The 13,397-nt window shown below is 31.8% G+C and overlaps 1 protein-coding gene across 3 annotated transcripts in view; it reads left to right on the top strand.

The window, feature by feature from the left end:
* The window catches only part of LOC118191345 (tRNA pseudouridine(38/39) synthase), a 50,820-nt gene that overhangs the window by 31,612 nt on the left and 5,811 nt on the right, over positions 1-13,397 (top strand). For 2 of the 3 annotated variants that reach the window (XM_035362142.2, XM_035362140.2), the window contains exons 12-13: positions 7,387-7,526; positions 12,303-12,403. In XM_035362142.2, the coding sequence (XP_035218033.1) occupies positions 7,387-7,526; positions 12,303-12,382 (220 nt within the window). In that variant the 3' untranslated portion in view covers positions 12,383-12,403. The remainder of the gene's footprint in view (positions 1-7,386; positions 7,527-12,302; positions 12,404-13,397) is intronic. The other variant, XM_035362143.2, reaches the window with a different exon arrangement.

Raw genomic sequence — 13,397 nt, 5'->3', positions numbered from 1 at the left:
AATTTCACAATAACGGAACTTTCTTTGAGGTTTCCACAAATTTCGCGAAGTTTGTTGCACGAAATCATCAGCGAAAAGCTTGGTTACCACAAGTTTTGTGCAAGATGGAAGGCAAGAAGAGGTAACGAAGTGGTTGAAGGCGCAGGCGGCCGAATTTTTCGACGAAGGAATTTCCAAGCTCGTACATCGCTACGATAAATGCCTTAATTTGTATGGTGACTATGTAGAAAAGTAGTATTTGAGTGTGGCTTTCATCTGTATATAATAAAATTTGTTTCCTATACTTTGTTTATTTTTTTATTCCAAAACGTAATCTACTTTCTGGATAGCCCTCGTATTTTAATTCATGATCAGCATTTTTAAAGGTTTTAGCATTATCAGAATAAATAACTCTACAAATACCCCTATGGGCAAAAAATCTACGTAAGGCTTGAATGAAACACTCTGTACTTAAATTTGATAACAATTCTAAATGGACTCCTCGAGTCACTGCACAGGTAAATAAAGAGATATACACTTTTGTACCATCTTTTAAATACAAAGAGCCAGTGAAATCTATGCCACTTACCTCAAATGGTTGAGCTTTCTCCACTCGGTCAGCAGGAAGAGAAACTGATATCTTATGTCCAGCTTTAGCATTATATTTTTTACAAAATCTACAATCATGTAACACAGATTTTACAAAACGTCTAGCTTTTAAAATCCAAAATTCCCCTCTTACTTGCACTAAAGTTTCATTTACAACACTATGAAGTACCTTTTCATGACAGTTCAAAATAATTAAACAAGAAAAATAATTATTTGGTAATATTAACGACTGAATTTCATCGACATCTAATGATGATTTTACTAATCTACTTCCAAATCTTAAACAACCCTTTTCATCCATTACTGGATTTAACCCCAACAATTTGGAATTATGAGACAATGGTTTTTTACATTTAACATTATTCAATTCTCCAAAAAAATACTCACCTTGTGGTAAGTTAATCCAATAACACATAGCACTACATATTTCATTTTTGGTCAAAGGACCAATCACTCTATTCTGTGACTTCAAATTATTAATGAATCTAAATACATATGACGTGACTCTTAAAAGTTTACCTAAGTCACTAAAGTGTTCTATTTTTAACACAGGTTGTAAAGGTTGAACACTGCTAGTAACTTGAGTCACAACTCTTTCTTCAACACTTTCTACTATGTTACAATGCTCATTAACTTTAGGCCAATTTATTTCATCTTGATGAAGCCGTGGAGGTCCATGGCACCACACTTGATCTACTACAAGCTCACTCACTTTAACACCACGTGTGATTTTATTGGCCGGATTTTCTGAGCCAGGACAATGTTGCCACATACTCGGAGATGTTTTGTCTTGGATTTCGGACACTCGATTTTGTACGAATGTTATCCATCGCCGTGGTGAGTTCTTTATCCAGTGAAGATAAGAGAATTTGTCCATAAATGAATGTTAGCTTGAGGAAAATGCACATGGACTGTAGTTACAAGTCATGCACCTAACACTGCTGCCATGAGCTCGAGTGTTGGTAAAGATAATTTTTTCAGGGGGGCCACTCTGCTCTTGGCTATCACTAAACTTGCTCCAGAATATTTTAAGCTACAGAATTTCACGTACACTGTTGCTTCCGGAAGCACTTTGAGATGAATCACAAAAACAATGTTGTTCCAGTGTTTCAGACGTTTCATCAACATCACGAAAATACCACCGAGGTATCTGGATATTAGGTAGATCACATAGTTGCTTATACCATTTGTTTCACTTGTTTTGCAATTCTGGTGGGATAATTTCATCCCAATCAATACCTTTCAGCCATAAATCCTGAAACAGCTTGAATAACATATGGAGCAAGAAACCCAACAGGATGGAAGATTTTTGAAGCGGCTTTCAAAACACAACATTTTGTTTGGTCATTTGACTGGATGAAATCAATAACGTCTTGAGCATTAAAACAGAAGATATCCTTATGAGTATCCCATTGACGTCCAAGAATCTTTGAGAGGGGATCACAGTCAGGCAATTTAAAGCTAACAAAGTTGTCACTTGATTTGTATTGGTTCTTTAAGGTATCTGAATTTGAATTCCATTTGGTCATAGTCATTGATGTCTTTTTCATTATATCATTGGCTTCATGATATATTTGTACAGCTTTCTCTTCTGTATCTGATCACAAATAAAATCGTCAACTTACATTAAGTTTTCTAACATTTCTACAGTTCTGGGATAGATGTTTTCAAATTTCTTTAAATGATGCTTAATGCAAGTGCTCAGCAAAAATAGACATGATTTTGCTCCAAAAATTACACGACACATCCGATAAACTTGAATTCTCGGATTACTGAAACTTGAATTCTCATCAATCCACAAAAATCGCATTGAATCCCGATCTTCAGGTGCAACAGAAATTTGCAAAAACGCCTTCTGAATAACTGATGTAAATGCAATTCGATGAAGTTAAAAATTTGTTAAAACTTTCAAAAGTTCAGGAAGAAGATTTGGTCCTTGTAGTAAATTATCATTTAAAGATTCATGATTTCTTTTCATTTGAAGAAGCATCATAAACAATGCGAAGTTTTGTAGAATTATGATCTTCACGGATGACAGCACGGTAAGGTATATAGTAAGTTCGTCTCCCATATATGGAGTACCAAGATCGATCTTTTCTACGATTTCTTCCTTAAACTGATGCCCACCAGCGGCCGAGCGGTAAAGTCGCTGAACACTGGTAGTTCGGTCCGAGGTTCGAATCCTGCGAACGGGCTGGCTGCATGGGCGTTTTCGTGGTTTTCCCCATGTGTAACGTGTATACGAGCCAGTTTCCCTTAGAAAGTCCTCCACGAAGGCATCCCTCCCCTTAGGCAGATAGCCCTCGAGGCTTTGCTATAATCACACACACACTTCCTTAAACTGATAGTCAATCACTTCTTTATATTGGGCATAAAAGTTCAAGTTTTCAGAGTTAAAAATCGTCTTTCAGCATTCTTAAAATTGTCCCTTAAAGTCGCATTCTGATCTTTCCATGGAAGTCTAACTTCGTATCTATCACCCTTTTGTGTAATCGAGTTGTTAAGTATTTGTAAGGCCATTTCATTTTGTTCTTCGTCAGAAATATTTTTAATTCCTATAGATTCAATATCCCAAAATGATTCGACGCTTTTTAGAAGTTTCTCTTCTACACTTACGTTTAAACTTGCATCATGGTTGTGAAAGTCTGATGAAGAAAATTTGCACCACCCAAACAAGGTTTTCATCACTACGGCATTTCTGTTTATCCTTTTTATTTCTTTGCTTGCTATTTTCCACATAATGTATGCGCCGATCAAAATGGAAATATGACTTCATCAGCACCGCAGCAGTTTGCCAAAGTGATGCCGAATGCTTGGAGGTTGGATTTTATTTCTACATCTGGTACTCGTATATTGGCATTTGTTATGACTGGTACTTCGATGACTTTTTCATTGAGTACCAGTTCGAGATTTATGTATTTTTCAGGGTCATTAGTATTTCGGAGCATAAGTTCAACTTTCTTTCGACGCCAATGCTTCCCATTCCTTTCACTGAAAGTATGCAGATTTAAAACAGTTTCTCCTTTCACTGGTAATTTTAATTTTCTTGATAAATCTTCTCGAATTGCAGAGATTTGGCTACCGACATCAAGAAGACACCTCACAATACAATTCTTCTTTCTGCCCTCAGCCACAGCATACACAGTTTGAAGCATAATATTAGATCCAGTTTTGGCAGAAGAATTTTGAACAATTTCTGCCGATGTTTCAGTTTCCTTATTTTTTACACTGGAGACAACTAATGTGGGATTTCCACGCACAATTTCATGATGTTTACCACGACAGGTTTTGCAGGAAATCTGTTTGTTCTTACAGTTGATCGCTAAGTGTTTACGTCCAAAACACAGAAAACACTTTCCTGTACATTTCAAAATGTTGCGTTTCTCTTCAGAGATATTTATATTTCGTATTTCCTCAGTACATTTATATTTCGTATGGTCTTGTTTATCACAAAATATACATTTGTATCCAATTGTTGATAAAGCTGAAGCAGTCGTAACTTTCGGTTTATAATTTGGATAAGCTTTCATGCATTGTTCATTTTGACGAATGTGTGGTTTCTGATTCGTTTTCACAGAGTTCGTTCAACTTGCAGCTTCTCAACAGTTAACTTCCTTTTCAAAGAATTCTATAAGTTCCTTTATATCAAATCGTGCTTCCATTTTTCGACTTCGATTAAATTCCAAATTTAATTCCTCTGGAAATTTCTGCAAAATAATAGGACAAAGAATATTTCCATAACTTCCAGAAGTAACGTTTAACGATTCTAAACTTCGAATGTTGACTTCACAATTATCATACAGCTTATGCAGTGCTTTAACATTTGAAATGTTCCCCACTGGTTCAAGGGATAATAATTTATTCATATGTGAAGTAATAACAACATCTTGTCTTCCGAAATGTTCCTTCAATATTTCTATTGCAGAATCATAATTCTGGTCGCTGAAAGTGAAACCGGAAATGGCAGCTAAAGCATTACTGCCAAGTAAGGATTTTAAGTATGCAAATTTTTCAGTTTTTCTCAATCCACTATGATTGTAAATTGTATTTTCGAACTGGTTCCAACCATTTTCACAAATCTCCGTAATACGTACCGATTTGCAGACGTGGTAACTTCACTGCTTTCATTTCATCTGGAAGTGCAACATTAGCCATTTCGTTCTCATGAACAGCTGTTCTAGAAGATTCCGAATTCTTTTTCAGAAATCGTTGCATTCTTCCTCTCCATATAACAGTTTTATCCTGGTATTCTTGACTTAAGGTAACTCCATTTTCAATCTCCTCCGAAGTTACTTTTGTTTTGATTTCTAAATCTAATTTTTTCAGTTCGTTGATTTTTTTCAATTAACTGTTCATACAAATCCTCGATTATTTCAATTTTCTCATTTAGCGGAATATTATTTGCTAAATTCGTTTTGACTTTGGTTATCAGTTTCATAGTTAATTGTCTTACAACCGATCGTTTCTTTTTCAAATTTTCAAGAACGCCCTCCATTTTCGAACTATTCAGTTTGTCGATTTTCTGGTTCATAATAATCTCTGTTTGCAGGCACCATAAACAAAATATATGTAAGTCTCTAAATAAATCAGATTGGATCAAATGTAAAATAATAAACAGGGAGCGTTATTCCACACAACGTTTATTGATGAACACCAAAGACGAACTGATACATATACATAATTATGACATCACCATTTCTTTTTACAAACACTACCGCCATCTATTGGCAATCTAAGGGTACATAATCATAAACTTAACAGTATAAGCACATGCGATGGAATGAAAAATTGATCCAGCCAGAAAGAATTTCAAAGAAACGCATGAACATTTTATCCATTGCTTGTAGGTATCAGGGTAGCTTTGAAGGTCATTTAGATCATTTCAGATGCTGAAATGAAAATATTTCAGAGACACATTCTTATCTGTCTTTCAAGAAATTGGGATTTATAGGGATGAGAATATTTTTAGTTCATGCTTAGTATTTTTTTGCTACAAAATACAGTAATCCTAAGCATTTTAACATTTTTCAAGAAATCGTATGCAAAGTGAAAAAGCATTTAGATTCAGATATATCTAATTTTCACTAATTGTATTAAAAAAAAAGAGTCCAATGTAAATATCACACAAAAAAGTAGTGTGATTAAGCTGATATTTATATCACTTTATTGCAGTTCTGTACAAAAATTACTAGTCCTTAATACATTAAATACTTTATGCATGTAAAATCTGTAATACATATGAAATATGTTTTTATTCATTTGTTTGTAACCAAGTTATTGGGTGATTGATTTTTATGACATTTAACTTGATTTAAATACTCTCATGTGCACTGATGTTTTCAATACTGCAACTTTATATACATATATTTAAATATTAAGAACTAATTAGTTTTAACATATTATAAGATTTTGGTTCAATTAAATGGTACCTAAATTATCTAAAATTTGTTTTTAAAGCTGATGAAATTTAAAAAAATATTTTTTTTAAATATAAATTACGTTGTAGAGTTGGTGTACCTCGGGCATGACTGTTCGGGTTCCAGTTCTAGAGTGTGTGTGTTCTTTATGATAGGATAAAATGCAGACGATGATGCATGGAAATAGCAAATGAAGGAAATAGCAACTATTTCTTTGAAGAATAACTGCTGCAGAAGAAGGTTTTAAATAATCTTTTTATTTAAACTAAATTAAACAGATGCACTCACTTGGTGCTCACAATTCACCACCATTTGTGGCTAATTAACAGAAAGTAAGAATGTAAAATGCATCTTAAATTAAAATAGCTAACGACTGGCTCCTTAGTTTAACTAAACTCTAAATTGGCTGCACACAGCAAAGCCGAGCTTAGGAATATCGGTATAAACTGAAAGTTGTGTAACACCGACCAGAGAGCTAATTTCAAACCCGCAGCATAAACTCGGAACTAACTCTGCTACTATGCCTCACAAACTCTTGAAACGCAGCTTAAATACTGCCTATGAAACATGCTTAGATTAGCGTAATGCATTATTTAAAATTTGCATTCTGGAAAAAAACTGAAATCAGGAGGAAAGAAAAGTGAAACTAAAAATAATTTATTAGAATAAAATAAAGCCCTTACAACTTTTTCATATTAATTGTATAGCAAAGAAAAGCAAAATTTTTATTTAATTACATAGGAAAAATTCTCATTTGTTTTCGTAATCTGGAGTTTTTTTATTCATTGCACATTTACATAATGGCCTTTTTAATTTTTTATTTTTAGTATGCAGTTCCTGTCTAGACATAAAATGAATCTTAAAATAAAAGTGTTGAGAAAATTTTAAATTATTTTATTCTTGTATTAAATAAGAGCATGCTTATTTATCAATATTAGTTTAAAAACTATTGAAAGACTTCACATGCTATTCTTGTGCATATCATGATTGAAGAAAATTAGATATAAGTATTTAATGGAGGAATTATTTAAAGCTGATGATGGATTGTTTTCATTCTTAAATGAAATCAGTGAATTAGAAAATCATAAAAGAAAATCAGTATTCCTTAAAGATAAAATTTTTCAAAAAAGATTTAAAAGTCTATAAAAGCATAGCTTTAAAAGAGTACTTTCATATGGATCTTACGACACACAATGAATGCTACTATCTAATTACATAAGATTGCAATTTGCAGTATTAACTATTCTAAATTCCCAATGCTTTTATTGTTTATAAAAAATGCTATATATATTTTTTAAAGTTTGCATTATGCAGCATTAACTGTTCCAGTGCTGTAAAATGTCAAAAGTTATGTAATTAAATCCTGTATTTTTTTTTATAGGTCTGTGATAACTAGGAAAATGTTACAAGAGTTGGAAAAAATGTGTTCTCTTGATAATCCAGTCTTAAACCAAGTGGAGTGTTTGCTGCCTGGAGTGAAACCACGTGAATATAAACGTCTTCTTGATAGACAACGCTGTGGTAATTATTTATTGTTCTATTTAGCTGTTAAGTTTATAGTCATATATATAAAGACTATTTTTGTCCGAAGTAGTACTAAAGCTTATGTGATCCCTCAGGCTTCTGTAAATGTTTAGCTTTTGATATATTATCTAATATACTACTTCAGTTGTCTCAAACCCAAATTCCATGGGAGCTAAATCTGGAAGTAGCTAATGGGCGCAATTAAAAAAATACTAGATATTTATTGAAACATATAAAAATTATGCAAAGAAAAAATTCCAAGAACTTTTTCCAAAAAGAGGCAAAATTTATGTATGAATAATTGACAACTTATTCTCTTCCTGTTATTTATTAAATTTTCCTATGAAGCATGCAGAGAAAATACATAACTGTAATTAATTTGTTTTTTACTACACCTTTCAACTACAGCATCTCATGGCATTTCAATTTTTCATAAGTTTATATCTTTGGAGGAAAATTGCTAGAAAGCATCTTCATCAACAATTTCTAGATATTTATCAGCAGTCTAGTTCTTTTCTTAGACTTTTAAAACTTTAATTTCAGCTGCAGAAAAAAATCGTGTCCTTGTATGTATACATACTCCTAAACAAGCAATTATTTTTATTGCAGAAATCTGTAATTGAGGATATTCATCTTTTGACAAGTACTAATAGAAATTAAGCAAATTTGTATCTTCAGATCTTTGAATAAGATGTATATCACAGTATAAATTAATTAGTTCCATTTCTAGATTTTCCAGAGCATTAGTGACATTTGTTTTTAGCACCAAAGATGGTTAAAATGGAATCTAAACCACTAAAATCTTAAACATTTCCTTCAAATTAATATCACAATAAGGCTAATTAGTTTATGTAAGTTTAGTACGATGGACAGTTTGAGTCCATCGTACTACTTTTTGAAAATTTTCTGTACTTCATTTAAAAATTTTGGCTTCTTGTCTTTCTTCTAGTATTTAATTATTATTTTTTGTGTATTATGTACATTAAGCAGGTTTTATCTTGATGATTGCTTATTAAAAATTTTTGAATTTTTATTCTCATTTAATTACTTTTATTTGGCCCCGACAGCGGCTGAGCGGTAAAGTTGCTGAACACTGGTAGCTCGGTCCAGGGCTTGAATCTCAGCAAACGAGTTGGCTGCACTAGACTTTCATGGTTTTCTCACTGTGTAATGTGTATATGAGCCAGTTTCCCTTAGAAAGTCCTCCATGAAGGCATCCCTTTTCGTAGGCAGATAGCCCTCGAGTGTTTCACCATTGTCAAATAAACCAAACGAAACCAATTACTTTTATTTTTAATTTAAAGAGAGTTTCATTGATTATTTTCTTTTGCAATTCATCCAGTTATAATTCAGAAACACGGCTTTGTTGACAATACCTTCAGCTGCTTTTTGATAGAGACCAAGGAGTTATTAGCTATTATTTATTGCTTAATGAATATTAATATATCTTTGATTCAAGGATTTTAATTTGTACTTTCTAGGTAAATAGTTTACCACTCTTGATCGATATTAATTCTGTATATTTTATCTTTTCTTTTAATACTTATGGGTATTGTAAGTTCTTTTATTTGAAATATTCTTATATTTTATAAAAGTGTTCATCAAAACCACTAAAGTTATACAGTGTCTGTTGACTATGGTTGATTTTTTTCTGGGAGTGAATAGAATGGTATGAACTGATTTATCATGTGACCAATCCAGTAGTATATATTATCCTCTAATGGAGTTAACATTAGCTACTTAGCTAATAGTTAGAGATTTTATGAGTCATCATATTCTCTAGATAATAATTTTATTGATTTATTATTAATTATAGTTCTCCTCATAATCTACATTGCTTTTATGATAGGAGCAATTTGCAATGAAGCCATATATATACGATGCGTTATTTATCATTTGATAGTGTAAATGGAATGGTATAGATAACTAGAATTATATCTTTTTTGTTTTGTAGAAGAAATTTCAACATATGTTATAAATTCTTTTTGATAAATTTCTAAATAGAAATGAAATATTTATCTTTCTTTTGGGGAATAAGAATTTTTAGTCACTTTAGTACTAGGTAAAAGAAATATATGTATATACAAAATAACACCCCAAAAATGAATGTGCGATTTTATTACTTTAAGAATAAAATTTATTTGGGCATAAAAAGCATACAGATTTTGTTTTTCATTTTGGCTAGTTTTATGTGGCCATATTTATAATTAAATCATTTTCTGATGTCCATATCATCTAGTGCTTTGAATATACAGAGGATGTTTGCACATTTTTTAGATAATGTTCATTTGCTGTAAAAAAAAAAAAAAAAAAAAAAAAAAAAAAAAAAAAAAACTCTGGAATTTTTTTTGATTAAAACTATATTTTTGAACGTGTAAATTATCATTTGCTACTTGACTGTTTTGTTTTTATGCAAAATGTCGCTTTTAAAGAAGCAATGGATGAAAAGCTATATTTGTATTCTTTCCAAAGAAAATTATTCTAGTTATTAAAAAAAACATTGTGGAAGCTATGGTTTTTTTATATCTAAAACTATGATAAGTATTGTTGTCAGCAATAGGGGGGAGGGAACGTCAAAGTTTAGCTTCAAGTAGATGCTTATAGATACATATAAAAAAATATAATGCTTTTAATATTGTAAAAGTAAGTTAAAAGAAAATCCACCAAGTCAAAGGACCACTGCAAAATCTTTAAAATGCTCAAAGTCAACTGTAAACAAAGTGATTAATGCTGATTTGAGTCTTTAAAAGGCAAAAAAACAATGTGCATCTTCTTTCTCCATGGTATATTGCTGAACGCACAGTGGAATTCTTTATGAGAAACATTTATCGTGACAAAAATGGAAAGTTGTTGTCACAATAGAGGAATATAGGGTGTATTTAAATAACTGCAATAAAATGAGATCCATTTATTATCATCAAAGAGGAGAAAAAAATCTTAAAACATAGTTCAAGGAATCTAAGGAAAGTTTTTCTAAGGTATTTATGATTGTTGCTGGTTTTTCATGTAATGGGAAATTAAAAAGTAAGAGAGTGGAGAAAAATGTTAAGATCAACTCAACATATTATCAAAAACTTATTTTATACCCAATTTTCAAATATGAAAGACCTTCTACTTACACACAGTAAATCAGTCAGTAGAATTGCATCAATACAAAGCAAGTAGTGAACATCAAAATTTAATGTTAATTTCGTGGGAAAAATAGAACAAGAAATGGGTATCAAAACCATACCCTTCACTCATATCGCTACTAAATCTCTTGATCTATCACCAATGTATTTCTGTCCTTCTGGACTTGGTTGGGTTGTCCAAACATTGACCTACAACCTCCTTAGACTTTTGAAAGCTGTTCAAGAGCAATAGGATAAAGTACCTCTTCCGATACTACAAAAGGCTGAAAATTACAGTATATAAGGATAGTGAAGAATAAGGGTTATCAGGCAGAACACTTAAAACATAAAAGTTTTAGGTAAAGTATTTCTGTAATTACAATGAAAATTGTCTAAAAAATGTGCAAACAGTCTGTGTATAGCCTTTGTGTAAATGTTATTCTGACATCCTCTGTACTTCAAAATTTTTGGGTGCTTAGATATTCCTTGAGAGCTGGAAAAATGTGAAAATCATCGAGTCACATAATTGTGCAGTAAATCATTTGAAGTCTTTCAGCAAAAGTGATGACAGTTCCTAAATTGAAAAGTCTGTATGTAAGCAGTTGTTATTGCTTCATTCTTTTTCATCGCTACTAAATCTCTTGATCTATCACCAATCTGCATTTTGTTTGCGTTTTTTGGAAGTCAACCATGATATGGTTTTCTGATCTCAGAATCTCTGAACTGAAAGAATAAAATTGAGTTTTCTTAGGTTGGTTTAGGGAGCTAGAATTTTCCTGCTCTGTGCCTGCATGCTTTGATTAATTTATATGCCCAATGTTATACAAGTTCTTTAAGTCCAGTTTCCAATTTTATTAAACAGGTTATATATTATGGGCACCATTTCAGATAAGTTTTTCAAGAATTAAACAGGGTTCATAGCAGTCCTTATGAGTGCTTGTAAGTCTTTATATTTGAAAATAAAATATAAAGGCCCTTATAGGTGCTTACTTTTTCTTTAAAGCCCTTATTTTTTTTTTGTTTTTAGTGCTTATTTTTTGCTTTTAGTGCTTTTTTTTAAATGAACACGCAATTTTTCCCCGTACCAAAGCTGAAACTAATCCCCCTTTCTCTTAAATTTTATTAACATAACCTCTGGTGTGGGTGGAGAGTACAGACAGGTGCCCGTCATTCTGTTGGTCAAAGAATTGCGAAAGCAGTAGAAAATTCCGGTACATTCAGCATTCTTTTCCTCCCACCCAAATACTACACACGTTTGAATTTCTATCAAGATCTTAATAATTTGCATTTTCGTTCCGCTTGGTCAGTTCATATTCATGTTTATTATGATCGTTATGCTTATATTATGAGCATATGTATGAATGTTTATAATAACATAGTTGCAGTAACTGCTGAAGTATAGTAAACTTCCAAAAATGGTTGTATTTTAACGCAGATTAGCTTTCTAATTAATAATATTCGGAATGGCATAAATAAAGGGAATGTAATCGAATAGTCAAAATAATTTCATTTTTTTGGCCAATACATTATACAGTACGAAGTTTGGCAGGTTCTCCCCTTTCTCCGCAAAATCTTGAATATTGAAACTGTTACAGTTCGTTGCAAAACAAGCAACGGGCCTTTTTTTTTTTTTTTTTGTAACTTTCCAATCTGGATTGAATAGGACTAAAAGTTCTGCGGTCTACCAACCCAAGCAAAGAAGGATTCTATTTCGGAAATGTAATGCAGTCTGTTGAAAATTAGAATGAAAAACACCCCAGATTGGTAAGTCTCTTTCTTTTCCTTTATTTAGTTCTTTATTCTCCCAATATCGGCAGCTGTTGAATCCGATTGCGTAATATCATGTAGCGAAGAATTACGAAGAATTACGGCGCACGCATTGCGCAATAACGTTTGCGATATTTTGAGATAATTAATTTTGATGTTCGGTCCGATATTTGTTTATGAACACTTAAAAGAGTTTTACTGTGCTTGCTAAGCAAAATATTTTTCTGTTCCTTTGGTTTGTTTTTATATGATGCACATATCGAAATGTCAAAAGCATTTATTTAGCGGAAAAATCTAAAGAACGGCTACAGTCTATCCCCCCCCCTCCGCTCCTCTTTTTCAAGTTATGCTCGACTGTCCGAATATTCGCCAATTTTCAAGTATGCGGGTAGTTAAGTTTTTGCTGTTAAAGGATGACTGCATGAAGCAAATTTCTGTCTTCTGATTTCAGAAATGTTCCTCTTTTTTTACTAAAATTACTTTGCTTGCAATATCTGTTAAGGGAAAACTGATATACGATGAAAATTTAGAAAATGTTCAGAATTTAGATTTAAATTAGTTAAATATCAATATGAGTGGAAAAATAAATTGCATTTATTATTAAGTTCCAAGTGAATAGAATAAATATGCCTTATTATTATTTATTTCCTCTATTTTGAACTGAAATTTCATCATTAAATCTTGTAATATATAGTTTAGTTCTGCATAGTTTTTTTTTTATTTTGAACTGAAATTTCATCATTAAATCTTGTAATATAGTTTAGTTCTGCATAGTTTTTTTTTTCCCTCTCATTGTAAACTAGTTCTGTAAATTGAACTGTTACATAAAATTTAAAAAAAAAGTAATTATTTTCCATAGTTGAGGTAATGCTTATTCTCTCTTAATAAATACTGCATTTTTCATATTTTAAATTATGAGTCTAATTTTTGAAGTTATGCAGTTGTGTATATAATGTAATTAGACAGGTGCTTATTTTTTTTCTTAAAATGT

This window comes from Stegodyphus dumicola, chromosome 6, assembly GCF_044657685.1.
Source record: "Stegodyphus dumicola isolate Sdum_Otavi_A_Nest chromosome 6, ASM4465768v1".
Taxonomy (NCBI): Eukaryota; Metazoa; Arthropoda; class Arachnida; order Araneae; family Eresidae; genus Stegodyphus; species Stegodyphus dumicola.
Note: the sequence above shows the minus strand (reverse complement) of the source record. Positions and strands in the feature narration are given on the sequence as shown.